General features: G+C 46.0%; 1 protein-coding gene across 1 annotated transcript; it reads left to right on the forward strand.

Annotated features, from left to right (window-relative positions):
• Positions 1-664: 664 nt before the first annotated feature.
• LOC134401236 (secreted Ly-6/uPAR-related protein 1-like) lies at positions 665-26,459 on the forward strand. The gene is made up of 3 exons (XM_063129986.1): positions 665-728; positions 24,673-24,792; positions 26,218-26,459. The coding sequence occupies exons 1-3, from the start codon at positions 665-667 to the stop codon at positions 26,427-26,429; spliced, it is 396 nt and encodes a 131-aa protein (XP_062986056.1). The 3' UTR covers positions 26,430-26,459.
• The last annotated feature ends 926 nt before the right edge of the window (positions 26,460-27,385 follow it).

Here is a 27,385-nt window from a genome sequence, read left to right on the forward strand (position 1 = left end):
CTGCTTTACCTGCAGAAGGTCACAGGTTCAAACCCCAGCATCCCCAGGTAGGGCTGGAATCGCATTTGCCTGAAACCCTGGAGAGCCATTGCTGCCAGTCAGTGTCGACAATACTGAGCTAGTATTGACTCAGTGTAAGGCACTTTCTTATGTACCTATATTCCCATTTCCTCGGGTTCAGGGCCATAGCTCCGTGGCGGATTGCATGCAGCAGAAGATCCTAGACTCAGGGCTCATCTACACCAAGTAGGATATTCCACTATGAAAGCTGTATGAAAGTGGTATATAAAAGGCAGGAGCCACACCAAGCAGGATATGATCCTGGAGGGGAAAAGCCTGCATTCATGCCTCAGTGGAACGGGGCATGAATGGTTATCCTGCATTGTGCAGGGGGGTTGGTCTCAATGGCCTTATAGGCCCTTTCCAACTCTACTATTCTATGATTCCATCTTTCAGGCCTCTCTCTTATTCTAAGAGAGGATGGATGAACTGTAGCTCAGAGCTTTGAAGCCCTCCAAAGTAGTCACAGAAAGCATGGCTGGAAAGGGGAAATGGAGCATGAATCATAGAATAGCAGAGTTGGAAGGGGCCTACAAGGCCATCGAGTCCAACCCCCTGCTCAATGCAGGAATCCACCCTAAAGCATGGGTAAGAAATATTTCACATGCATCATGTGGGGCTGAGGATTTGGGACAAGACCATGCAGGAGGAGTCTGACAAGGGAAAAGGTAGGCTAGCCGGTGGAACAAAAAGTAGCTGTGATGGGCTTGCTTGTATCCCTTGGGTATCCCTGTCCCAAAACAAGCAGGACTCATTGGATAAGGAATAAAAGCTTAGCCAGGTCTCATACGAAGAAGCTTTTACTTGCTGATCAGACTTTATGACTGATCCAGTGTGCTATTTTTATCTTGCATTTTTATTCTTATCTGTAGGCCACTGTGGAAACATTTTACATTGAAGGGTGGCATAGAAATCCTTTAAAAAAAATACATAAGGTTTTAAAAGGTCTCCATGTTGCCTCTATTCTCCTTTAAACAAAAAAGAAGTGCATTGCTATGAACGCTGTGATGAGAAAATAATCAAAGTTAATGGTAACTATGGTAAGACAAAAGGTTCAACAAATAACCAAAAGAACCAAAGTGATGTATTTAGGTTATTCAAGAAAAATACGTGGTTGTAGTTGTTTTCAAATTATCTTGTGATTTGTAATGACTAAGATTGCCAGACATGGATTTTGCATTGGGCAAAGAATGTGTAAAGAACTGTAAATAATAAATTTTTAAAAGTTTGTGTGCATGGGGTTCCGTTTTGTGTGAGGTCACCCTGCGTTGCTTTTCAGAGGAGTTCTGCAATCCCTCCCACACCTTTCTAGTTCAATAAGAAACAAAATAAGAAACTGACTTGCTGGATTTTTGATGTTTCTTCCGAAAGAACTAAGTAGTCCAGTGGAGAAGCCCAGTGCCAGTTCCAGGGAGGTGGGGGGGAGCTTAGATAACATATCCGGAGTGGCCCCACCTCCATCCACTGCTGCCCATTCACTTGCCCTCTTCTGGGCCCAATCCACATGGACACCCAGGGAGAGAATGCAAGGGCAGTGGAGGCTGCTGTCACTCACTCAGGTGGACATGCATCCACAGGAAAAGGACCTTGGAAGCTCCATATTATTCAGTTCTTCTATGCAGTGAGCTGCACATCGTCTGTCCAAGAGTATGTCCAACTCAAGAGTGTCATTAGAGAAAAGAAGCATTCTTCAAAGACTTGAAAGGTTGTCACATGGAGGAGGGCCAAAATCTGTTCTCGATCCTCCCAGAGTGCAGGACACGGAATAACGGGCTCAAGTTAAAGGAAGTCAGATTCCGGCTGGACATCAGGAAAAACTTCCTGACTGTTAGAGCAGTATGACAATGGAATCAGTCACCTAGGGAGGTGGTGGGCTCTCCCACACCAGAGGCCTTCAAGAGACAGTTGGACAACCATCTGTCAGGGATGCTTTAGGGTGGATTCCTGCATTGAGCAGGGGGTTGGACTCAATGGCCTTGTAGACCCCTTCCAGCTCGACGATTCTATGATTCTATGGGCCTTGCTAGACCCAGTCGAAAATCCGGGGGAGAGGAGGGGACAACTCGCATTATGACTAACACGAGATCTCGCCCTTATGCACACATGAGCCGCGACGAGCGCTGGAGGAGAGCCATCGCGGCCGCCATTTTTTTAATTTTTAAAGCAGCAGCAGCAGCACAGGAGCCAGGAAAGGTAAGTGGTGTTTTTATTTTTAAAAAAATATATTCTCCCCACCCCCCGCATCCCCGATCTGGTCACCCTGTCCCTGTTCTCCTTCCCCCCCCCCCCATCCACCATGTGCGATGCCCCCTCCGCCCCCGCCCCCGTCCGTGATCTCCCCACCCTGGCTCCACTCTTCCCCCCCATCTCTCCCGTCGGGTCCGCTCTTTCCCCCCTGGCTCCCATCTCCCCCCCCCGTGATTCCCCCCCCCCAGCCTGATGGGCACAGCGCCCAGTGTGCGGCTTCTCCCGGCTACTCGCGAGTAAGCGAGCAGCCGGGAAAAGCCACGGAACTAACTAGACCTTCCGCAGCCCCGGGCTCAGCCCAGGGCTGCGGAAAAACCGGGCCATAAGCGGATCCGGTTATCTCGGGTCAAGGGAGGGTTTAGCCCGGCCTCGTCATCTGCACGCACAACAGGGAGCCCGGGCCTCGCACCGGGCTAAACCCTCATCTAGGAAGGCCCTATGATTGTAAGCTTCTTGATGTAAGCTTCGCTATGGAAGGAGCCTAGAAATCATGTGGCTTGGCCCAATTTTCTGCTGTAGGAGGCTGTCAAATGAAATGGGGGGGTTGCTTGCAATGAGGGGAGGATTACTTCAAAAGCAGCCACCTGATTAGACATCTGGATAATAGCTGTTGACATTCTCCCCTCCCCCCATTCTATTTTCCGGTGAAATACTCCCTCCCCTGTTTTCCTGGTGTGAAGGAGTCCTAAGTGTTGCATTATTTGGGCTTAGTTTGCTTTGGATGAGCGAATACGCTGCATATATTTGCTTTATTTACAAATATATAAGCAGGACGTGAGCGGCATCACAGGCACTAGTTTCACTCTCTCTCAAAATTCAAAACTGCCAAACTACTTTGAGATGTTTCCTTACCTTCTCCCTAGATGGAAGGTATCAACATTGCCAAAATGTGATGGGATCTTAATATTCTATTTCCAAACTTCAGGGGAGCATGACTGCTGTTATGTAGCCAAAACATTTACATGCACACACAAGAGAGGTTTGCAAAAGTACACACACGCAAACACACAATGGAGAGAGAGAAAAACCTAGGGGGGGACCCTAAAAACAGTCCTGTAAGAACTCAATGGCTTGGAATGTTGAGAAACTGAGAAGGATAAAACAGACAACTGGATGGGAATGGAATGGCTGGAAAGAGAAAAGGGAAGAGACACAAAGATATATAGAATACAGAGAGCACCATCTTATTGTATGGATAGGTCACTTCCTGCTTCACACTGAGATCCTACCCTGTTTCCCCGAAAATAAGACAGTGTCTTATATTAATTTTTGCTCCCAAAGATGCGCTAGGTCTTAGTTTCAGGGGATGTCTTATTTTTCCATGAAGAAGAATACGGTACACATTTATTGTTGAACAAAAAAAAAGTCTTATTTTTTGGGGGGGATGCCTTATATTACAGCGAGAGGCAAAACTGGAAGTAGGTCTTATTTTCGGGGGATGTCTTACTTTCGGGAAAACAGGGTATATCAAAATGCCCCAGGGACAGAGGCAAGAGCCACATGGAAATCAGTGGGTCCACTCCAAACCCCTACTCCAAAAGATAGCAGCAAAGAGAACCATTTTCTTCACTTTCCAATTTAGTTCTTATCTCGTGTTCTCCGGATTGCAGTTTGGGAAGGAGCTTGGCTCAGAAAGCGTGGCTCATGACAGCCCTGCGGTATAGTTCACAACGAATACTGTACGTCAAGCCCTATGTGATTTACAATGACCCTGCAGTGTTGTTCAGTGGTATTAGACTCCTATTGCAGGTTGGGCTGACCAATCATGCCTCCTATTGATACCGGCACTGTATTTTATATTATAATTTACTGTATTAGATTTTGTGTTTTAATAAGCGAACTTCAGCTATTGGGCGGTATAAAAATGCGGTTAAGAAATAAATTATTATTATTATTATTATTATTATTATTATTATTAATAATAATAATAATAATAATAATAATAATAATAAATAAAATAAATGAAAATATATGAAAATACACCAAACAAAAGATGGTCAGCTGGCAGTTCTAATACCATCATGGGGGGACGGATTCAGAATTAGGGACTGAAGAGGAAATCCTCCTGTATCCATGCAGCTTCTCCACGTGAGCAAGAGCACTGAAAGGTCTACGTTCTCCATTGGGGAATCCCCGTACGTTTCCGGTGTCCCTAAAACAAGGTGTGCGACAATGGTTCTCAGTTTGTTGATGAACGATCAGCTGTTTCTTTCCACATTTGGAAAAGTGGATGTCCATTTGGTGTGGGCATCTTGGCAATTTGTAATGCAGGTGATCTCCAATGATTGGGCGATTCCCTTTATTTAGCACACAGCTAAGTAAGGAGAATCCCCTGGTTCCTCCCACCTCCCTGGAATCCCACTAGCTCCTCCCCCCGAATGAGCCTGGCTCCTCCCCCTGAATCTCAGGCTCTGGGGTTCTGGAGCGTGTCACCAAGTGTGGCCAGAATAAGGGGAGATCACCACGCATGAACAGCCTGTTGCATCACTGCCTCCCTCCAGACCCAGCTGTAAGAGTCAGCTGGCAGAAGAGAATAATAATAATAATAATAATAATAATAATAATAATAATAATAATATCTCACCTTTTCCCCAGAATTGGGACTCAAGGCGGCTTTACAAATTAAAACATGTACAATTAAAACAGCTAGAGATATACAAAAATTTTAAAAAACAATTAAACATGCTACAATATTAAAACATTTGAAAACATTTAAAATACAAATATTTTTTTAAAAAAATCCAACATATAAACAATTCATAAACAGAGGTTCAGACTACCGCCCAAAGGCCAGCTGGAACAGAAAAGTTTTTGCCTGCCTCCGGAAACACACCAGAGAGGGAGCCAGTCTAGCTTCCCTTGGAAGGGAGTTCCATAGCCCCGGGGCAGCCACCGAGAAGGCCCTCTCCCGTGTTCCCACCAGGCATGCCTTCGATGGTGATGGGACCGAGAGAAGGGCTTCCCCTGAAAATCTCAGAAGACGGGCAGGCTCATAAGAGAGAGTATGAGTGAGGTCCAACCAGGAGCTGGACTATTACTAATAATATTATTACATTTTTATATCCCATCTTTTTTCCTTCAAGGAACCCAAGATGGCGAACATAATCCTCCTCCTCTCCATTTTATCCTCACAACAACAACCCTGTGAGGTATTGTTTTTATTTATTTATTTATTTATTTATTTATTATATTTTTATACCACCCAATAGCTGAAGCTCTCTGGGCGGTTCACAAAAATTAAAACCATAAAAAGCATAATAAAACAGGGAGGGAGGAAAGGAACCTCTTGTGCAAGCACTGAGTCCTTACTGACTCTTGGAGGGATGTCGTTTTCTTGGCAGGCCTTATAGCGGGGTGGTTTGCCGTTGCCTTCCCCGGCCGTTATTACCTTTCCCCCAGCTAGGTGGGTACTCATTTTACCGACCTCGGGAGGATGGAAGGCTGAGTCGACCCGAGCCGGCTGCCTGAAACCAGCTTCCGCTGGGATCGAACTCAGGCCGTGGGGAGAGTTTCAGCTGCAGAAACTGCTGCTTTACCGCTCTGCGCCACACGAGGCTCATAATAAAACAACCGACAGCCTAAAAACATCAATACAAATTACAATATAAAAAGCACAACCAAGATACAACCACGCAGAAGAAATTGATATAGGTTAAAATATGGAATTAAAACAGCAAAATTTGAATTTAAGTTAAATTAGGTGTTAAAAAAATAAGGGAAGATGCTTAACCTACCCTTTAACCTTGATTGGTAGTACCACATAGTGATTAAGGCATGGCAATTGCAGATGGAGCATGCACCTGTTGGCATGTGCCTTTTAATCTTAAAGGGGGGGGGAGGTGTGAACTACACTGCAGGGCTGTCATGAGCCACGCTTTCTGAGCCAAGCTCCTTCCCAAATTAGGAGACCCTAATTCCATGGTAGAGCCCATATTTTGCACACTGAAGATCCCGGCTGCAAAACCCAATTTAAAAAGGGATGTGGTAGCAGGTAATACATGACCTCTCAGACCCTGGAGAGCTACGGGCAGTCAGAACACGCAATACTTGGCTAGAGAGAAAAATAGTTTGGTCTGGTATGAGTTAGTTGCCTAGGCGCCAGTCAAATTGATCTAACTTGTCAAAAGCAGTGTGAGCTCCATGTTTTTGAGAGCCCTTCAGCAAGGCCTGGAGGAGAAGGCTTTCAATGGCTACTAGCCCGGGTGGCTATGTGCTAGCTCCACGATCAGAGGCAGTATGCCTATATAACACCAGTTGCTGGGGAACATGGGTGAGAGGATGCTGATGCACAGTGTCCTGCTTGTGGGATCCCTGGTCGTCAGCTGGTTGGCCACTGTGTGAACAGAGTGCTGGACTAGAGGGACCCTTGGTCTGATCCAGCATGGCTCTTCTGATGTTCTTAATGGGATCCCTCCCGCAATGAATCTACCTTCCCACCACCATTTTTACCAGCTGCTATCCTCTTTGTTGTCATTGGTGCTGCCACTTGCTTGCAAGAGATAGGTGAAATAACAGGTTGCAATGATGAAGAGGAGTAGCAAGCCCAGGGAGCTCATATCAGTGGCCCCCTCCTGGGTTGTAGGCCCTCAGCCAGTGCCCGACCTTGCCTACCTTTTATGCTGACTGTTGTCAAAGAATACAAACTCAATGACCCTGTTCAGATTACATGCTAAGCCATGGTTAGACCACCAACCCTTTTGCAGCAAATGGTTAGTGAGCATGTTTAAACCATGGTTTTGTAGCTACCGTGGTAAGGAATGGTTCAGATCATAGAATCATATAATAGTAGAGTTGGAAGGGACCTACAAGGCCATCGAGTCCAACCCCCTGCTCAATGCAGGAATCCACCCTAAAGCATCCCTGACAGATGGTTGTCCAGCTGCCTCTTGAAGGCCTCTAGTGTGGGAGAGCCCACAACCTCCCTAGGAAATGGTTCTATTGTCATTCTGCTCTGTCAGGATGTTCACATGCTAAGTCATGGTTCACATGACACACTAAGCCATAAATAATGTTTAGCTCAAAATGCTTAACCACCATGGCTTAGTGTGTTGTCTGAACAGGGTCAATATGATTTCACGCAGCTGTGTGACCCTTTTGACATCGTCTTTTCATGCTGGCATTCAGCCTGGTTAAATACTGAAGCCGGGAGTCTTTCAGGCCAAAGCAGAGTGCAAGAGTACCGTCTTGCGTAAGCGAGGAATGTTGCAGGCAGCCATGGGTGGTGTAGAGACGAGAAGATGTTCTGCCTGAGAGACTTGGAAAAATACAGGCCCGCCTGCAACACCCTGCCCCTGGGGCTTTCACATACCCTCTGATTTGTCACCTGAACAAGCATGGGGAGGTTCCGTTGTTTCATTTCATTCTCCCCTCAGCAGAAACCGAGAGTTGTTTTATGGATGCCGGAGCACCCTGCCCTTTTGTTATGAAACCAAAGTGCAAATGTTCATACCCCTACAGGCAACATCAAATCACATCCAAACTCTCATGGAGGTGTCACAGAAATACTGTCATCTTGTTCTCCTTCTCCTTCTCCTTCTCCTTCTCCTTCTCCTTCTCCTCCTCCTCCTCCTCCTCCTCCTCCTCCTTCTTCTTCTCTCTTCCACCCACCCCCAACAATCAAAAAAATCTGGCAGCTTTTGAAAACCCCAAAGAGGAAAATTCTGTCTTGCCCTCGAATGTACTGCCTTACTTCCCCATCAGTAAATATGCATCACTATACATGCTAATAATGATCTCGACACTCTGTCCGTATGTAGCCAAACAGCACACACAGACCCAGAGCGTCACCACACGGGGGGAAATCGCATTTGCTTACCGTCACTTCTCCATCCGTGCATTTATCCCTCATTACTTCCTCTTTTGAAAGGGGAAGTAAGCAACGTGCACGTGGCCCATACAGTGGGCCATTTTGATCCTGTTTCTTCTCCTGCATACAGAGGAGATAGCGGCAACTTCCATCTCTAAAAATAACTCAGACTTATTGGGGTGGGGGGTTTTGCGACGTGAAGAAGGCTAGAAGGGACAGGAGGCAGGTGTGAGAGAGACCCGTGAAAATCCATGAGTGCCCAGTAACGAGCGTGCAATGAAACACTCGTCTGATGGAGCTACCAAACAGCAGTTTGATATCCAGCAGTTAAGGCTGCAATCCAAATGCAAGGCTGCAAGCCAGCAGTTGTCCAAATGGGCTTGCAAATGCAAAGGAGGCATGGAAACAACTTTATTGGACAGAAATAATAAATACTAATGCTCCAGGCCACATCGCTTCGAGAGCTCTCAAACATCCTCCTCCTCATCATAATGAGACAAAGGCCATTGCTAGACAAGGACTTAGCCCGGGCTCCCTGCTGTGCATGCAGATGACGCACAGGTGATCCCAGGGTCAGCCCGGGCTAAACCCTCCCTTGACCCGGGATAACCACTTGTGGCCTGGTTTTTCCGCAGCCCTGGGCTGCGGAAGGTCTAACTATGGAGCGCTGTGCCCAGTGCGTGGCTTCTCCTGGCTAATCACGAGTAAGCGAGCAGCTGAGAAAAGCTCGCTTACTCGTGATTAGCCAGGAGAAGCCACGCACTGGGCACAGCACTCCGTAGGAGCGCTGTGCCCATCAGGCTGGGGGGGGAGATCATGGACAGGGGGGCGGAGGAGGCATCGGACATGGTGAGTGGGTGAGCGAGCGGGGGGTGGACAGGAGTGGGGGTGGACAGTTGAGTGGGGTGTGGACGGGCGAGCAAGCGAGGGGGCGAGTGGGCGAGCGAGCAGACAGACAGGCAAGCGAGGGGGCGAGCGAGCGGATGGGCGAGCGGGCGAGCAAGTGAGGGGGAGAGCGAGGGGGAGAGCGGGGGAGAGCAGGGGGTGGACAGGTGAGCATTTAAATGTAAGGCACGACAAACTCAGGAGGAGAGGCGCTGCGCCCGCCATTTTTAATTTTTTTTTTAAAGAAGACAGAGGGCAAAGGTAAGGGTTTTTTAAATTTTAAATTAATTTCCCCGCTCCCCCCCTACCCCCGATGGGCGCAGCGCCCCATGCGCAGCTCCCGGCTCCATGCGAGTAATCAAGCAGAGCTGGGTCAAGCCACAGCAATGGGCCACACATTCCGCAGTCTCGGGCCCAAAGTGGAGGGCAAGATCCCAGGACAAGGGAGGGATGATCCCTTCCTGATCCTGGGATCCCCTTTGTGTCATGTGGACGCACAGGGATGATCCTGGGGTTCGCCCCGGGATTTTGCCTGGTCTAGCTAAGGCCTGTATTACACTTTAACTAGGAGAATTCCACATCTTTACTCTGGAATAAGCACCCACATTTTTCTCCTGCTGCTCACCATTCCCTCACCTCTATCGGATGCTGCTGCACCGTTCATTTGCACTTCTGCCCACCCAGCCCTCGACTGTACTGATGTGTGCCTTGATAAAACAGTGCTGGGAAATGCAACGTTAGGATATGACCGCCGCGCATGAAGAATTGTAAACAGCGAAGCCAGAAGGAAATTAAATGCAGAAAGTGACGATCACACAATTAACATTCACAATGCAATTGTTGCTGATAACACAACCATCCTGTTTGTGTTATCCGGATTGTATTCTTGTTATCAGCAACAACTGCTATGTACGATAGCTGTTGATAACGTGGCTGTCACTTTATGCATTTAATTTCCTTCTGACCTCACTGTTTACAATTCTCCCCCTCCAAACACGTGCACACACGCACAACACACACGCGCACACACAAAACCGTATGCACTGTATTAAAATCACAAACACTCCATAATATTCCATTCATCTGATGATGTGCGCTATAATCCCCAAAATTCTATGCCAGAAAGATTGTGTTAATCTTTAAGGTGCCACAATACTTTTTTGTTGTTTTCCTGCAACAGACCAACACAGCTACCCTCCAGGAATCTGTAATCTAAGGGGCATTTATACAGCGCCGCTTTTGCTACCGATTCCCCCCAAAACCCACAGCATAGCTGCAGCGAAGCAGAGACAACAGGGTTACATGGCAGGAGTGAGCACAGGCTATCAAGCCAGGAAAATTTGCCGCGCCGTTCTCACACGGCAATAACACGCAGCAAATATCGAGTGACTGAAAACCTCCAAAAGCATTTGTGTTTTGGTGGTTTTCTGGCAACACTGTGCCACATTGTAGCTTTGAAAGTCTGCCGCTGCGCAGCTACGCTGCTACAGTTCATTGAATTCCCCGCTTAAGCGATCGGCACTCATGGGTCACACATGACCGATGTTTACTGCAATGACAGAAGTGTCATTGAGGGAACTCGTGTGCTCCATTATGCCACTTCCACATGTATATCGGTAGAAGTAGGAGGGGCTAGAGAGTTGGGTATGGGTCAGAGGGGTTTTTTTTAATGACTCATGAGGGATGCCCACAAGTGCAGTTGTGCAGCAACACATGGGGATATGAAATCTATTGAATATGCACTCCTGCTCAGAGCTATGTTTGTATTAAAAAAAACCATGCACACTCAGCAGTAAAATATGCTGATACCCATGCAAGAAGGACACAGACAAGCTGGAGGGTGTTCAGAGGAGGGCGACCAGGATGATCAGGGGTCTGGAAAGAAAGCCCTATGAAGAGAGACTGAAAGAACTGGGCCTGTTTAGCCTGGAGAAGAGAAGATGGAGGGGAGACATGATAACACTCTTCAAATACTTAAAAGGTTCTCACACAGAGGAGGGCCAGGATCTCTTCTCGATCCTCCCAGAGTGCAGGACACGGAATAACAGCCTCAAGTTACAGGAAGCCAGATTCCAGCTGGACATCAGGAAAAACTTCCTGACTGTTAGAGCAGTACAACAATGGAATCAGTTGCCTGGTGAGGTTGTGGGCTCTCCCACCCTAGAGGCCTTCAAGAGGCAGCTGGACAACCATCTGTCAGGGATGCTTTAGGGTGGATTCCTGCATTGAGCAGGGGGTTGGACTCGATGGCCTTGTAGGCCCCTTCCAACTCTGCTATTCTATGATTCTATTATTCTATGATGTATTTTAATAGCCTTCTATAGGGATGCTTTAGGGTGGATTCCTGCACTGAGCAGGGGGTTGGACTTGATGGCCCTTCCAACTCTACTATTCTATGATTCTATGATTCTACATGCCTCTCACAGCTGATTGGCTGTTCGCTGAGCCTGAACTCACGGTGAACAGCAATGTCCTTGCAAAGGGGAGGCACACCACAAACATTCTTCGGCATGAACACAAGAGAACCAGAAAACACACAACAAAAGCAATCAGGGATATTCCGGGAAAACTGAAAGGTGGAGCCGAGATCACTGCATGGGGAGGTGAATGTTATGTGCCCCATTAGTGATGATTGTGATACAATCCTGCCATAAATGGCTGGTGTAGATTCCCCCTCAGACTTAACAAAAATAAAACTGCAGTTGTATAAGCTCCTGGCGATCTTCCACTGGCTTGATGCATCAAACAGTTTCAAACTTCTCAGTGCCTTAGACATTTATTATTCCTGCCCTCTATATTGTGTGTTGAATTATTCAAATTACCCGAATTACAGGTAATAATATTATGAATACAAGCCCTGGAACCATAATCCTATGTAAATGTATTAGCTCTACTAAAAGAACCTTTCATATACTGGGCTTATTAGAACTTCCTCCCAGGTAAGAGGATAGAGAATCGCACCCTCAAACTTTACGTGGCTTCTGGGCCTTCCAAAGCAACCCTATTCATGTCTATTGAGAAGAAAATCCCACTTTTCTGAAGAAAAACAAGACTTGCTCCCAGGTCAATGTGCACAGGATTGCTTCCTGGAGGAATTGAGCCAGGGACTTTCAGGAAAAACAAGAAGATAATTGGCCCGGACAAGGGAATTTAAGGAAAATATTTGGTGTCGCTTGAAGGAAGGAAGAAAACCAAGATAAGAGGTGGAAGGACAGCTCCAAAGGCAAAGGCACATTCCTGAGCTCAGGGCTAGCCCCAGGATACGCAGCCCCTGGGCATTTCCCTCACCCCCTCAGTCGGTTTTGCAGTATTTCCAAGTTGTGCTTATAAGGTTTACGGTATTTATAGCCGCTATTCTACCAGTTAATATCACTTCAAAGTAAGGCCCTGTTCTGCTGATATTTATCTAAAGCAAATGGCACCAAGCTGGAACTTGGAAAAGAAGCATACTGTAAAGCTAATTGATGGAAAATTTGTATTTATTACCCAAACTTTTATAGACATTTGCAACTATGATGACGACAACAACAACAGTTAAAAATGCTTTCTGCTTTTTTCACAGACAGTGCAGCCAATAAACAGAGAGGCACCAAGTGATACTCAGGCCATGGCTAGACATGGCTAGATCATCCCGGGGTCATCCCTGTGCATCCAAATGACACACAGGAGATCCCAAGAGCAGGCAGGGATGATCCCTCCATTTGCCTGGGATAATCCTTATGTCTAGCTAAGGCCTCAGTTCCCCCTTCAGCTTCATACCTGGAGTGACTACCCAACTTCAAGAAGGACACAGACAAGGTGGAGCATGTTCAGAGGAGGGCAACCAGGATGATCAGGGGTCTGGAAACAAAGCCCTATGAAGAGAGACTGAAAGAACTGGGCATGTTTAGCCTGGAGAAGAGAAGATGGAGGGGAGACATGAGAGCACTCTTCAAATACTTAAAAGGTTGTCACACAGAGGAGGGCCAGGATCTCTTCTCGATCCTCCCAGAGCGCAGGACACGGAATAACGGGCTCAAGTGACAGGAAGCTAGATTCCAGCTGGACATTAGGAAAAACTTCCTGACTGTTAGAGCAGTACGACAATAGAATCAGTTACCTAGGGAGGTTGTGGCCTCTCCCACACTAGAGGCCTTCAAGAGGCAGCTGGACAACCATCTGTCAGGGATGCTTTAGGGTGGATTCCTGCACTGAGCAGGGGGTTGGACTCGATGGCCTTGTAGGCCCCTTCCAACTCTGCTATTGTATGATTCTATGAGTCAAATGCCACATATGGAGGCTGATCCCAGCCTCCCAGTTCATGACAAAGCCTTGCAGGGCCTTCTGCTCTGGAAAAACACTAGCTTGGAGTGGCCAACCCATAAACTCTGGACTAAATTGAATTTGATTGAACCTGTTTCAAAACATTCAGCCCAAGGCTGCTGAGATAAGAGAGGTTTTGTCACCCCAGGGCCTAGGAAATTATGACCCTCAGATAATGATGGAGGCGCTTTCCAGAAGACATGGCTTGTGTGGTCTCCCTCCCTGTTTCTTTACATCACACTCTGGAAACACAACCCTCACAGGTTAGGAATCACGGTGTTCAAACTAGCCAACATGTGATGGGCACAGGTGAACAGCCTTGCCATGGTGTACACGGAAAAGTATAAGCATAGATTCCTGTTCTTGGGAAAACTCGTGCCATTCCCATGGGAGGTTCATTTCTGCTGGGGCACAAACCTCCCTAAAAGACACATCTTTTGATTTGTAAGTTGGACTTTCATAATCCCAACTGTGATTATTATTCAATATTGAAGGGAAAGCACTCTGCTCAACTTTGCAAACATACAGGCCTTTGCTAGACCTACCTTAAAATCCAGGCGAGAGGAGGGGAGAGCCCGCGACGCAACTATCGCAGGCTGTCGCCCTAGTCTACATGTCAGGCGTGACGAGCTAAAGGAAAGACCTGTTGCGTCCGCCTTTTTTATTTTATTTTTTTAGATTTAAAGGGCTGGCTGCGCAGAAGCGCATGAACGACGAAAGGTAAGTTTTTTAAAAAATAGATTTCCTCACTCCCCCCACCCTGCCCCCAGTGGGGGCAGGGCTCCTGGGGAGCACTGCGCCCCATGCGTGGCTTCTCCCAGCTACGCGTGAGTAATTTCGCAGAGCCAGGAAAAGCCATGGAATGGGCTCAGACTGAGACTGTGGGGGAAATCGGGCTTAAAGGGGTAGGCTATATTCCATGCCCAGGGAGGGTTGATCCCTCCCTGAGCCCGGGATCCCCTGTGCATCATCTGGACGCACAGGGGCAATCCCGGGTATCAGCCCAGGATATAGCCTGGTCTAGCAACGCCACAGAAACAAACAGCTGTGGTCGTGGTACTCCGGTTGTAATCTCTCTCTCTCTCTCTCTCTCTCTCTCTCTCTCTCCTGGGACATTCATCAAGTTGTCTACATTTCAAGAGCCAAATGGAAAGGTTTTTATTCGTCAAACCTGTTATTGGTTAACGATGGTGGTTTCTTACTGCATCTAAGCATTTTCTGAGTTTAATTTTTATGTTCTTCTCTCACTGTTGTTGTTGTTGTTTGTGCTTTTAACTAGGGTGACCATATGAAAAAGAGGACAGGGCTCCTGTATCTTTAACAGTAATGTAGAAAAGGGAATTTCAGCAGGTGTCAATTGAAGAGGGTGAAATTCCCTCTTAAAGCTGCAGAAGCCCTGCCCTCTTTTGTATCTGGCCACTCTACTATAGCTAGTGTAGCTTTAACTGTTGTGATGAAGAGGGAATTTCACCCTCTTCAATTGACACCTACTGAAATTCCCTTTTCCACTTTACTGTTAAAGATACAGGAGCCCTGTCCTCCTTTTCATATGGTCACCCTATTTTAGCATATCAACAGTGGAGTTTCTTTTATAATTGATTGTTAAATAGAAGTTGCCTTGGGGGCATTTTAAAACTGAATGGTGGTTTAGAAATTAGAAAACATGCAAACAAACTTATATAACAAGTTGGGTCAGCTATAACCCCCTCACCGTCTCCTTTAATCGATCACCCTTCCGCACCATCCTCTTGGACAGAAGATCCTGTCCACTGTTATCCATGCTCTGGTAACTTCCAAATTAGACTACTGCAATGCATTTTAAATGGGCTGCCTTTGAAGACGTCTCCAAAACTGCCATTTTCCCCAAATACAGAAGGCCGCAAAGTTGCTGACTGCCAAATGGAAGATGCCACGCTGCCTTTAAAACCTTCACACTGGACATTATTTCCAAGCATGTTTCAAAGTTTTAGTCCTCTTATGTAGGGTGACCATATGAAAAGGAGGACAGGGCTCCTGTATCTTTAACAGTAATGTAGAAAAGGGAATTGCAACAGGTGTCAATTGAAGTGGGTGAAATTCCCTCTTTATCACAACAGTTAAAGCTACACTAGCTATAGTAGAGTGGCCAGATACAACAGAGGGCAGGGCTTCTGCAGCTTTAACTGTGTTGATGAAGAGAGAATTTCACCCTCTTCAATTGACACCTGCTGAAATTCCCTTTTCTACATTACAGTTAAAGACACAGGAACCCTGTCCTCCTTTTCATATGGTCACCCTATCTTATGTTCTTGAGGCAAGATGTGGGTGAGCTATCTTGTGGCTTGGATCATAGCCAATCTGAATTCAGCCTTACCTATCCCCCATCAGCCCTCAACTCACAGCCTGCTACACAGTTTTTCAACCTATACATCCCTCTCTCCCCCAAATCCCATTTCTCTTCTCAGGAATACAGTGCAGGTGTCATTGTGGTCGCCCTTTGGAAAACTCAATTTCCCAGTGACCACTGGGGCTGTGACTCGTAGTGTACTGCAGCACCTGAGATAAGGGGAAAGGGGGGGAACCTCCCCCCTTTCTCCTCCTCCTCCTCACCTGTTTGCCACATCTGTGAGGTAAGTGCAGTTTGAAGGGAAGGGGTGGAGTTTTGGAGTTCTGGTGGATGGGACAGAAATAGGGGGCTGGAACAGGAGTTCTCCTCTGGCTTGGACTTGGAGGTGAGTGTCGTGTGGCGTGTCCATGTCTCCTCTTTTATACGAGACCATCCTTTATCTGAAGGTCTCCCTTATTTGAAGGGCCATCCTGTGCAATCCCAGTCCAAGGATAAAGAACCATAAGAATTGTTGCACATCACCAGTTAGCACCTGAACCGGTAAGCATACGCGCAGCTCCGTTTTCCACACCGTGGTGAGGAGCACCGTGATTCTATTTAAATTATAATAATTCTTTCTAAATTTTCATCTCTGCACATAAGTTAGTGCGTGCAAATGTTATGGATATTGCTGGCCTCTGTTCTCCATCGGCAGCTGGTGGATCCAATGTCAGTGGGGCAGTGAATCCATTGTGGATTTCAGTCAGCTTCCACATCTTGAATAGCTTTCTTGGCGTTCTGACTGTAGATTCACCGCCCCGCTGACATGGTGGGTGGGAGCACCTTGGGGAGTCCTGACTAGTTCTGACTGAAAGCCACAGCAGATTCACCACCCCACTGACTGACATCACACTGACATCACACTGACCTCCACTGCTTTTATCCTCTTTTTTAGTGATGTGTTTCCTCTTTATTGGTGATTCATACATGGCCGCCCAAATTATGAGATGCCAAAAGTGATATCAAAATCCCAGAAGTATGAATTTTGTGGGCGTCGCCACATGGGACCAAGATATCAGAGGTACCATCTCCTACATGAACCTGGACAATTATTAAGACTGGTGTCCCTTCTACAGCTCCCACTATCAGTGTTTAGGTAGGAAACAACTTTTCATTTATTGTGCCTGATTTGCAGAACACCTTCCTCCAGGAAGTTTACTTGCCACCAGGGTGGCCTGTCATGACCCGCTCACCTTGGGAATCCTTTTTACCTTTCTCTTTAAAGGATCCCACCCACAAACACAGTCGGTATACGGTTGCCCACTCCGTGGGTTATTTTTCTTTTCTGTTCCCACCTCTGGCACCACCTTTTTACTCTCCCAGTGGTTCTGTGATTCTCTGACCCTTCTTGGTCCCACAGCAAGTAGCTTGGCACTATGCTCTTTTTTATTCCCCTTTTCTTTACCGCTGCCACCATATAACTCCGTACCTTACCTCAGGTACTTAAAGAATCCAATCCAGTGTGAAAACAAAAATAACATTTATTTAACAAGAAGCCAGTTCACACATTATTAAGCTTGTGGTTTCATTTTGTTCAGTACTGAGTTGTTGCAATACTGTTGTCATGTATCATTGCCTACTCTAGAGAGTAGAGTCAAATCTAACTCCTCCTGTTCCCTTTTATTCTCAAAACAATAAAAAATATGTCCTACCCTGATGTAACCTCTTCAGCAGACTAACCCTGACTCTCTCTCTCTCTTTCTCTCACTCCCAACTGCCAACTACTAACTGTCATTCCCCTTCACACACTTGAATCCAACAGCCTATCAGCATTCACTCCAACATTCCATTCACTCACTCCCCCTCCCAACAGAATTAACCACTTACCAGCCTTACCATACGAAATCCAAACAGCATTTACATCACATATAAATAGCATAAAAAAAGTGAAACATCACATGGCGACTTATCCATCACCAAAAGAGAGGACAAACGAAGAGACCTGTTTTCATAAAATGTAGATGTGCTCATTTATATAAAGAAATGCAAATTGAGAAATAATTGCTATAATTTAAATAGAAATAAAATACATCTGCTGATTTATTTGACTTAGGCCATAGCTGGACGGGGCTTTATCCCGGGGTGATCCCCAGGATCGTCCCTGTGTGTCCACATGACGCACAGGGGATCCCGGGATCAGGGAGGGATGATCCCTCCCTTGCTCCGGGATCTCACCTTCCATTTTGGCTGTTGGCTGTTGGATGAGCCCAAGACCGCAGAAGGTGTGGCCGGGTGCGCGGGTTGACCCGGCTCCGCGCAATTCCTCGCGAGGAGCTGGGAGCCACGCACGGGGCGCAGTGCTCCTCAGGAGTGCTGTGCCCATCAGGGATAGGGTGGGGGGGAGCAGGGAAAGTAATTTAAATTTTTAAAATACTTACCGTTTGTGCACGAGCACTCATGCACTGCTGCTCCTTTAAGTTTTAAAAAAATGGCGGATGCAACACCTCTCCTTCTGAGGTCGCCTCGCGTTAAACACAATGTGAGATCTTCCCTCTTCCGTCGCAGGTTAACCCATAAGTCTAGCTAAGGCCTTAGATTGGATTTTAACCTTTAACCCTATCAATGCTGCTTTATTAGTTTGAACTGCTGTCTTTCAAATATTGTTGTATTTTTCCAAGGATGGTTTTAACATGATTTTATCTTGGTTATCATACACTGCCCAAGAAATTAAGGTCTAGGTTGTTGTTTTTTTAATAAGACTGCATGCACACTTACCTGAGAGTAAGTCCCCCCTTAAACTCAGTGGGACTTACTTCTCAGTAGACACGTATAAATGGACTATTAATTAATGCACTATACATTCATCAATCATACACAATACATATTCTGAATTGACCCCTCCAGCAGAGGAAGGAAAGACAATAAGACAAAGAAGATGTTGTTAGCTCTAGGCTTCAAGCCAGAAAAAGCCTCCCCTTTTGGTATCTTTTCTAGGACGCATTGTGCTCCAAAGGGCACATAGAAGGAAAAGTGCCCTGCCCAGGTGAGCCACACCTGTTACAATCACCTGTCTCTTTGTTGGTGCCTTTGTGCTCATCAGTAACAAATCCAAGGTGACAAGCAATTAAAGGCCCCATGATTCACAACGTTCAGTATTTGTATGGCCATAGCTAGACCTAAGGTTTATCGCTGGATCGTCCAGGGGTCAAACCTGTTCATCTAGGTGACACACAGGGGATCCAGTGCTCAGGCAGGGGTGAACCCTGGATGATCCCAGGATAAACCTTAGGTCTAGCTGTGGCCTATGAGTCCTTCTGGTGGCCTAGTAAAAAGTCATCCTTTTTTTTTTTTTTTTTTGCCTATTCATGATGATTCATGTCACAAGGTGGGCTTGATTTCCAAAAGTCACTGCAATTAGGGCCGTGATGCTTTGGACAGGAGCCAACAGCATCTTTTTCTCCCAGTTTCTCCCCAAACACTGAAAGCTGGGAGTCTGGTTTTTTTTAATTATTATTTAAATGGTGTGCATTTTACCATAGTTTCCAGCAACTTTCGTATTTTTGTACGACTAAATTTGTGCACAATTCTGGAAAATGAAAGATCGATTGGCAAGTTCACGTGATTTAGACAAACCATTCCGCTGCGGAATCTGCAGGTCAGATCCATAGTAATCTGAACTGTGTCCCTACAAGCGCACACTTTTAGGATGGACTTAGGCCTTAGCTAGACCTAAGGATTATCCCAGGCAAATGGATGGGTCATCCCTGCCTGCTCCCGGGATCCCCTGTGTGTCATATGGATGCACAGAGATGATCCCGGGATATAGGCTTGATCTAGCCATGGCCTTAGTCAAGAAAGAGAAAAAGATACAATATTCTTCCCTTTCTTTGTTCATGGAGACAAATTCTTGTAGAAGCTCCATGGCTCAGAGTGCCAGTCTTTTTTGCTTGCAGAACTCAGTGCTTGGTCAATAAATATAAATAAGAACTGCCCATGTTGGATCAGAACACGGGTCCAAGCAGTCCAGTAATCTCTTTCCATCCATGGCTAAGCCTGAAGAGCTACAATTAGGACAAGGAGTGACATGATATTGGTGCTTTTTCCACCATTGCTGCTATTACAGATAACCACTAACTTTGAGGAGCAGTGGGGGGTGGGATTTTGCCCCCCCCCACTGGTCCTGAAAGTTACTGATCTGTAATCGAAGTAATTGATCTGTAATCAATTGGGGGGGAAGCAAGTTTCCATCATTTTCTGTCACTGTTTCTACCACTGAAAGATGTTTAACTGAAAGCAGCCAATCCCACCTTTCCATGGTTCCAACAAGGGTCATCTTCCACATGACATTTCAAAGTCAAATAAATTTATTCATACTTTGTGTATGTCGTACACTGTATGAGGCAATCATTTTTCAGTAAAACAAAGTGCTTATGTGCATTTTTCTAGGGAGGGGGTGCATAGCTTTCACCAGATTTTCAAAGGGGTCCGTGACTCAAAAAAGGTTAAGAACCACTGAGCTAAACATTACAGCTTAGTGTGTCATGAGATTCATGACTTAGGGCTCATCTACACCAACCAGGGTATTCCACTATGAAAGTGGAATATAAAATGCAGGAGACACACTACTGCTTTATAGCGGTATTGAAGTTCACTGACAACTGTTGGGGCCCATAGACACATCTACACCAAGTAGGATATTCCACTATGAAAGCTGTATGAAAGTGGTATGTAAAAGGCAGGAGCCACACCAAGCCGGATATAGTGGTATGAAAGCAGTATATGCTATGTGTCAATGGGCCCCAACAGTTGTCAGTGCACTTCAATACCACAATAAAGCAGCAGTGTGGCTCCTACATTTTATATACCACTTTCATACCACTTTCATAGTGGATTATCTACTTGGTGTAGATGATCCCTGTTAGAGCAGTACAACAATGGAATCAGTTACCTAGGGTGGTTGTGGGCTCTCCCACACTAGAGGCCTTCAAGAGGCAGCTGGACAACCATCTGTCAGGGATGCTTTAGGGTGGATTCCTGCATTGAGCAGGGGGGTTGGACTCGATGGCCTTGTAGGCCCCTTCCAACTCTGCTATTCTATGATTCTATGATTCTACAAGCAAATGAGCATTCCAGTGGAGAGGTTCATCAAACGGGCCAGCCTGAGTCATTCTTTGTCAACCAGCTCTAAGCAGGCTTTGAGCGTTCAAGTCCATTTCTGTCCTGGCACAAGCCTGGTGCATCTCTGACCAAAAAAAAACCTCCTTTCATGGCTGTTCCCTCTGGGCACGTCCCTAGAAAAGCAGGGCGGGGAAGGAAAGAGGTGGGGCCCCGCGGGAGGGATATCTTCTTCTCAAGAACTGAGGGAACCTGTTCTCCTTGGTTACAGGACATCTGCAGTCTGTCAGTTTAGGAAAGGGGTTCTGAATGCACAAGACTCCAACGGAGCTCACTGGGGACTTGGGAAGAAGACTCTGAAGAATTACCCGAGATTAGCCGACGTCTTCAGTTTTTGTGTGCAGTGATGAAGGGCTTCCTAGCTGCTGGGCTGATTTTTGTAGCGTCCTTAGAACTTGGTAAGGCCGTTTTTCGTCAAGGAATATTTGTGAGCTGCCAGGGTTCAGCTGTGGAATTTGAGTTATTATGGAATGGCCGGGGGCGGGGGGGGGGGGGGGCACAAGGGCTGAATCTCGCCCAAAGATTCAAGGAGAAAGGCACACTGTACTAGTTCAGAGGTAGCCTTTTCTTTACATTTATTTGACAAGATTGAGCCCTAGTTGATGGGTGCAAATAGAGAAGTCTTGGGCCATAGCTAGACCTAAGGTTTATCCCCGGATCATCCAGGGGTCAACCCTGTTCATCTAGGTGACACACAGGGGATCCAGAGCTCAGGCAGGGGCGAACCCTGGATGATCCCAGGATAAACCTTTGGTCTAGCTGTGGCCTTGGTTGGCCTCTGAAATGTGGACCTTGGATTGTTTAGTAGTAGTATGGAGTGGGCAGATGGTAGATCTGAATCTATTGTTAAAACTCTGAGTAATTCACAGTAGATCAGCAAGGGTTTCTGACTCACATTTTTTTAACAAAAGCCACAAGAAAATGATTCTCATCTGCCCACAATTATACTGCTAAAACGAAAAAATGTGTGGGGTAACCTGGAGTAGATTTTTGTGTGCTCCATTATGTTCTTGTGCTCAAAAGAAATGGCTAGGCTCAGAATTATTTACCTCTATGTGTAGGGTGACCATATGAAAAGGAGGACAGGGCTCCTGTATCTTTAACAGTTGCATAGAGAAGGATATTTCAGCAGATGTCATTTGTATATATGGGGAACCTGGTGAAATTTCCTCTTCATCACAACAGTTAAAGCTGCAGGAGCCCTGCCCTCTTTTAAATCTCGTCACTCTAGTATAGCTCCTGCAGCTTTGACTGTTGTGATGAAGAGGGAATTTCACTAGGTTTTCCATATATACAAAGGACACCTGCTGAAATTCCCTTTCCTATGCCACTGTTAAAGATACAGGAGCCCTGTCCTCCTTTTCATATGGTCACCCTATCTATATGTATATCTTTTGTACCAGGCCCTGTTTGGTGGGTAACAAGGATGTAGGAGCAGCAATAAAGCATAGAATGTGTGTGGGGAGGGGGGGCGAGAAATGTGAGTTGTGTGCTTCACACTCAAAATAATTTGTAGGGTGACCATATGAAAAGGAGGACCGGGCTCCTGTATCTTTAACAGTTTTATTGAAAAGGGAATTTCAGCAGGTGTCATTTGTATATATGGGGAACCTGGTGAAATTCCCTCTTCGTCACACCAGTTAAAGCTGCAGGTGCCCTGCCCTCTTTTAAATCTCGTCACTCTAGTATAGCTCCTGCAGCTTTGACTGTTGTGATGAAGAGGAAATTTCTCCAGGTTCTCCATATATACAAATGACACCTGCTGAAATTCCCTTCTCTATACAGCTGTTAAAAATACAGGAGCCCTGTCCTCCTTTTCACATGGTCACCTTAGGTAACCTGGAGTAGATTTTTGTGTGCTACATTATTATTATTATTATTATTATTATTATTATTATTATTATTTATATAGCACCATCAATGTACATGGTGCTGTACAGATTATACACAGTAAATAGCAGTTATTGTGTTCAAAACAAATGGCTAGGCTCAGAATTATTTATTTCTATGTGTATACCTTTTGTACCAGGCCCTGTGTGGTAGATATCAAGGATGTAGAAGCAGCAATAAAGCATAGAATATGTGTGGGGTGGGGGGGTGGGGGTGGGAGGGAGAAATGTGCCTCACACTCAAAATAATACATGTAGATATCTAAAGCCACCCCCTCCCCATAAGATAATTAATCCAGGGTCTAAAACTACATAGCTGCCCCGCTGGACCTGGCACCGAAATGGTAGATTTACCTGACAGTAAATGACCCACAGAGATGTGTTGGACTACAATACCCATCTTTCCCAGCCATGCTGGCTGGGGACACTGGGAGTTGTAGTCCAGCACATCTGGAGGGTACCAGGTTGAGGAAGCCTGTGCTGTATTCTCCATTAAAGGCTGTGTTGTATGCGGCACTAGTTTATGAAGCAGGCTTCGTAACTGAATAGAACAGTTTCCTTCTTATTAAACAACTTTAAACTGTTATTCTCACAATGGGTCTGATGGCAGCTATCAGAGAAGAGCTGCCACTTAAATATATTCAGCCCCGTTTATCATCTCAGCAGCTTGTTATGGAGGGATGCAGAAACTAAGATATGTCACCTCTGGAAAGGGATGTGAGATACGTTTTTGCACAGGCACAAAAATTTTGCTGGGGGAGCGGGAGGGAAATTAAAGATATTTCCCATATCTTTCCCAAATGTAAAATATAGGCATTTATTTATTTATTTATTTATTTATTTATTTATTTATTATATCTTATGGTATCTGTGTGGTTTGCAAATGTAAATTTACAATTATTATTATTATTTATTACATTTATATACTGCCCCATAGCTGAAGCTCTCTGGGCAGTTTACAGAAGTTAAAAACTGTGAACGTTAAAAACAAATATACAAAATTTAAAACCATAAAAAGCATAAAATACAAACAAAAACAGACAATCCGTTAATAACAATTATTCTGAGGTCAGTTTAAAAAACTCAGCATATGCTATTAAATGCTGTTAAATGCCTGGGAGAAGAGAAAAGTCTTGTTCCGGCGCAGAAAAGATAACAACGTTGGCGCCAGGCGAGCGTCGTCGGGGAGATCATTCCAAAATTGGGGGGCCACCACAGAAAAGGCCCTCTCCTTGGTTGCCATCCTCTGAGCTTCCCTCGGAGTAGGCACTCAGAAGAGGACCTTAGATGTTGAGCGCAGTGTATGGGTAGGTTCATGTCGGGAGAGGCATTCCGTCAGGTATTGTGGTCTCAAGCCATGTAAGGCTTTATAGGTTAAAAAACCAGCACCTTGAATTGGGCTCGGAAACATACAGGCAGCCAATGCAAGCGGGCCAGAGTGGGTCTTATATGCTCGAACCTTCTGGTTCCAGTTATCAATCTGGCCGTTGCATTTTGCACAAGCTGCAGCTTCCAAACCGTCTTCAAAGGCTGCCCCATGTAGAGCACACAGTTGAGAGTTTCTGGGAAAGAAGGAGCCTTCCCTTTTAAATAGGAAGAAGAATTAACTGAAAGGAGTGGCAAAATCTCTAGCTGGTGTTCAGAAAGTGACATTGTCACCTGTGAGGACCAAACGAGACGTAGCCTTCAATTTGGCTGCATTCAATATGCAGGGATATATATACGATTGCATCAGCGGGACTGGTATTTAATGGGATCAGAACAAGCAAGGAGGGGGGAGGGTTAACCCTTTCTTCCCCTGCTCCTCCCTCGAGGCAAATCCTTTCTCAGGAGCTGCTACTTGCATGGGGAGGAAATCTCCCATTGGCACCGACGGGGGTGGGGGGACCTCCACCCCTAGCAAGTATCAGATTCAGAACATGTCCAGGTGTGGAAGCTCTCTCTCTCTCTGCCAGAGGCGAAAATGCAGCTACGCCCCCTAAAAGTGTTCTCTCCCACTGCAGCTCTCGCTCTGCAATGCTATACCTGCAAAGAACCCACAGACCTTGGCAACTGTGCCTCTATCACCAACTGCTCGTCAAAGGAAACCTCATGCAAGACGACGGTGCACTCCGTAGATTCAGGTAAGGGGGAGCTCAGCTACGGAAGGCCTGGGTTGACCTGTTTGGTCTTCCCATGCTGCTCTTTGATCACTTGTATCCAAAGCCACTGCCCCATGGATCTAGTCACCTATCTCCATTGAATCTGTGGCAGTGGGCTGCACAGAGTTTCTCCACTCATGCCCAGGTGCAATTTTCTCTTCACTTCAATGGGAGAAGGCATTTGCATGCACTGAGCTGCCACCTCCATGGAAGAGAGATTCCCCTGGTCAACCCTGGTATGCTGTAAGGCAGCCTTCCCCAACTGGGCGCCCTCCAGATGTGTTGGACTACAACTCTCATCATTCTCTGCCAGCATAGCCTTTGGGGAAGGCAGCTGAAGGCGCTCTGAACAGAGGTTGGGAAAGCGTCCCCCATGGATGAGTGGAGGGCTTGATGTTATGACTATTCATAGTTTATTTATTTTAAGTAATTTTTATCACACTTATCAGCCAAAAAGAGCTCAAACAATCAGTTAAACAAGATGATTCCTGCCCACAAGACACAGCACACAAGGACAAAGGGAGGAGGAGGGGAAAGGAAAAATATGACGTAGTCTTTCAACAGGGCTATTGGAATGGCCCTGGTTCCCCTCTCATATCATAGTGTTTCATTAGGGTGACCATATGAAAAGGAGGACAGGGCTCCTGTATCTTTAACAGCTCATAAGAATTTTAATGAGCTGTTTAATTGTAATGAAAAGGAAATTTCAGCAGGTGTCATTTGTATATATGGGGAGCCTGGTGAAATTTCCTCTTCATCACAACAGTTAAAGCTGCAGGTGCCCTGCCCTCTTTTAAATCTGGTCACTCTAGTATAGCTCCTGCAGCTTTAACTGCTGTGATGAAGAGGGAATTTCATCAGGTTCTCCATATATACAAATGACACCTGCTGAAATTCCCTTTTCTATGCAACTGTTAAAGATACAGGAGCCCTGTCCTCCTTTTCATATGGTCATCCTAGTTTAATCATTCCCCACTTCTGAGCAATGACAAGCCTTGGGACAACACTACCCGGGGGGAATCTATACTACTGCTTTTAAAGCGCTTTAAAGCACTTTGAAAACGTTTTGAAACCTGTATATGCAGTGTGTCCTGGGCCCCAGCAGTTGTCAAACCTGTTATAAAGCACTTTAAAGCGCTTTAAAGCAGTAGTGTAGATCCTGCCCCGGGCTCAGATGGGTCTTACATTCCAAGGCGGGAGAAAGAATCTCGGTTATTCCTTCCCACGGATGAACCATCCATCAGATCATTCTGGTCCATTAGTAGCCATCAGCTGACAACATCCAAAACAATAGGATCAGGTTCTGAATAGAGGATGTTGCTTGTTTTGAGTGACAAGACAGCAGGGCAGCATTATTGAATTTTTGTCCGCCTTCTCTTACTCTCTCTTCAAACGAATATCTTTCAGGATACCCCTTTTTCGGAAACATCACTGTCACCAAATCTTGCTCGCAGACATGCGTGCCCTCTGAGCCGGACGGAATCGGCGAGAGCCACCCGGACTACTGCTGTTCCACTGACTTGTGCAACCTTGGTGCGGGGCAGCCGGCCTCCGCCACTTTCTCCGCCGTGGTCTTTACAGCTGCCATTATCTCTGCCCTCCTCTGGACAAGATTATAAGGCTTTGGGAAGAGGGTGGGATGGTTTGGCAGAGGAACATCCAGGAAAAGAAACCTGTCCAGAGAATCCAGAGCAAGAGAACTGCGGAAACGTCCAGGCACTTCAGAAGGCACTACAAGTTTGCTGATGCTTTCACTTCAAATGGACATAGAACAAGGAGGTCAAGGAATCATCAGGAATACAAGTTCATGACAAAATGAAGAATAGGGCTTTATCAGTAGTACTGAGCGAGTACGCCTTCTGTCCGTACCTGTTTAACAGTTAAGAGCAACATATCTTTTCTTTTCATGTGTCCCCATTGCCAATGTGTACATAATATTGGAGCAATTCTTCAGAATGTACCCACCTGACTGGTAGGATATCAGGACCTTTTCCTTGGTAGTGGCTCCTATCACTTGACTTGTATATACTACTTTGAAGTTATCGTATTTAGGAACTTGACGTGTAAGGCACTTGGGAAAATAGGGACATTTCATAGAATCATAGAATCATACAATAGCAGAGTTGGAAGGGGCCTACAAGGCCATCGAGTCCAACCCCCTGCTCAATGCAGGAATCCACCCTAAAGCATCCCTGACAGATGGTTGTCCAGCTGCCTCTTAAAGGCCTCTAGGGTGGGAGAGCACACAACCTCCCTAGGTAACTGATTCCATTGTCGTACTGCTCTAACAGCCAGGAAGTTTTTCCTGATGTCCAGCTGGAATCTGGCTTCCTTTAACTGAAGCCCGTTATTCCATGTCCAGCACTCTGGGAGGATTGAGAAGAGATCCTGGCCCTCCTCTGTGGGACAACCTTTCAAGTATTTGAAGAGTGCTATCATGTCTCCCCTCAATCTTATCTTCTCCAGGCTAAACATGCCCAGTTCTTTCAGTCTCTCTTCATAGGGCTTTGTTTCCAGACCCCTGTTCATCCTCGTTGCCCTCCTCTGAACACGCTCCAGCTTGTCTGCGTCCTTC

This window comes from Elgaria multicarinata, chromosome 7 (assembly GCF_023053635.1).
Source record: "Elgaria multicarinata webbii isolate HBS135686 ecotype San Diego chromosome 7, rElgMul1.1.pri, whole genome shotgun sequence".
NCBI classification, from domain to species: Eukaryota; Metazoa; Chordata; class Lepidosauria; order Squamata; family Anguidae; genus Elgaria; species Elgaria multicarinata.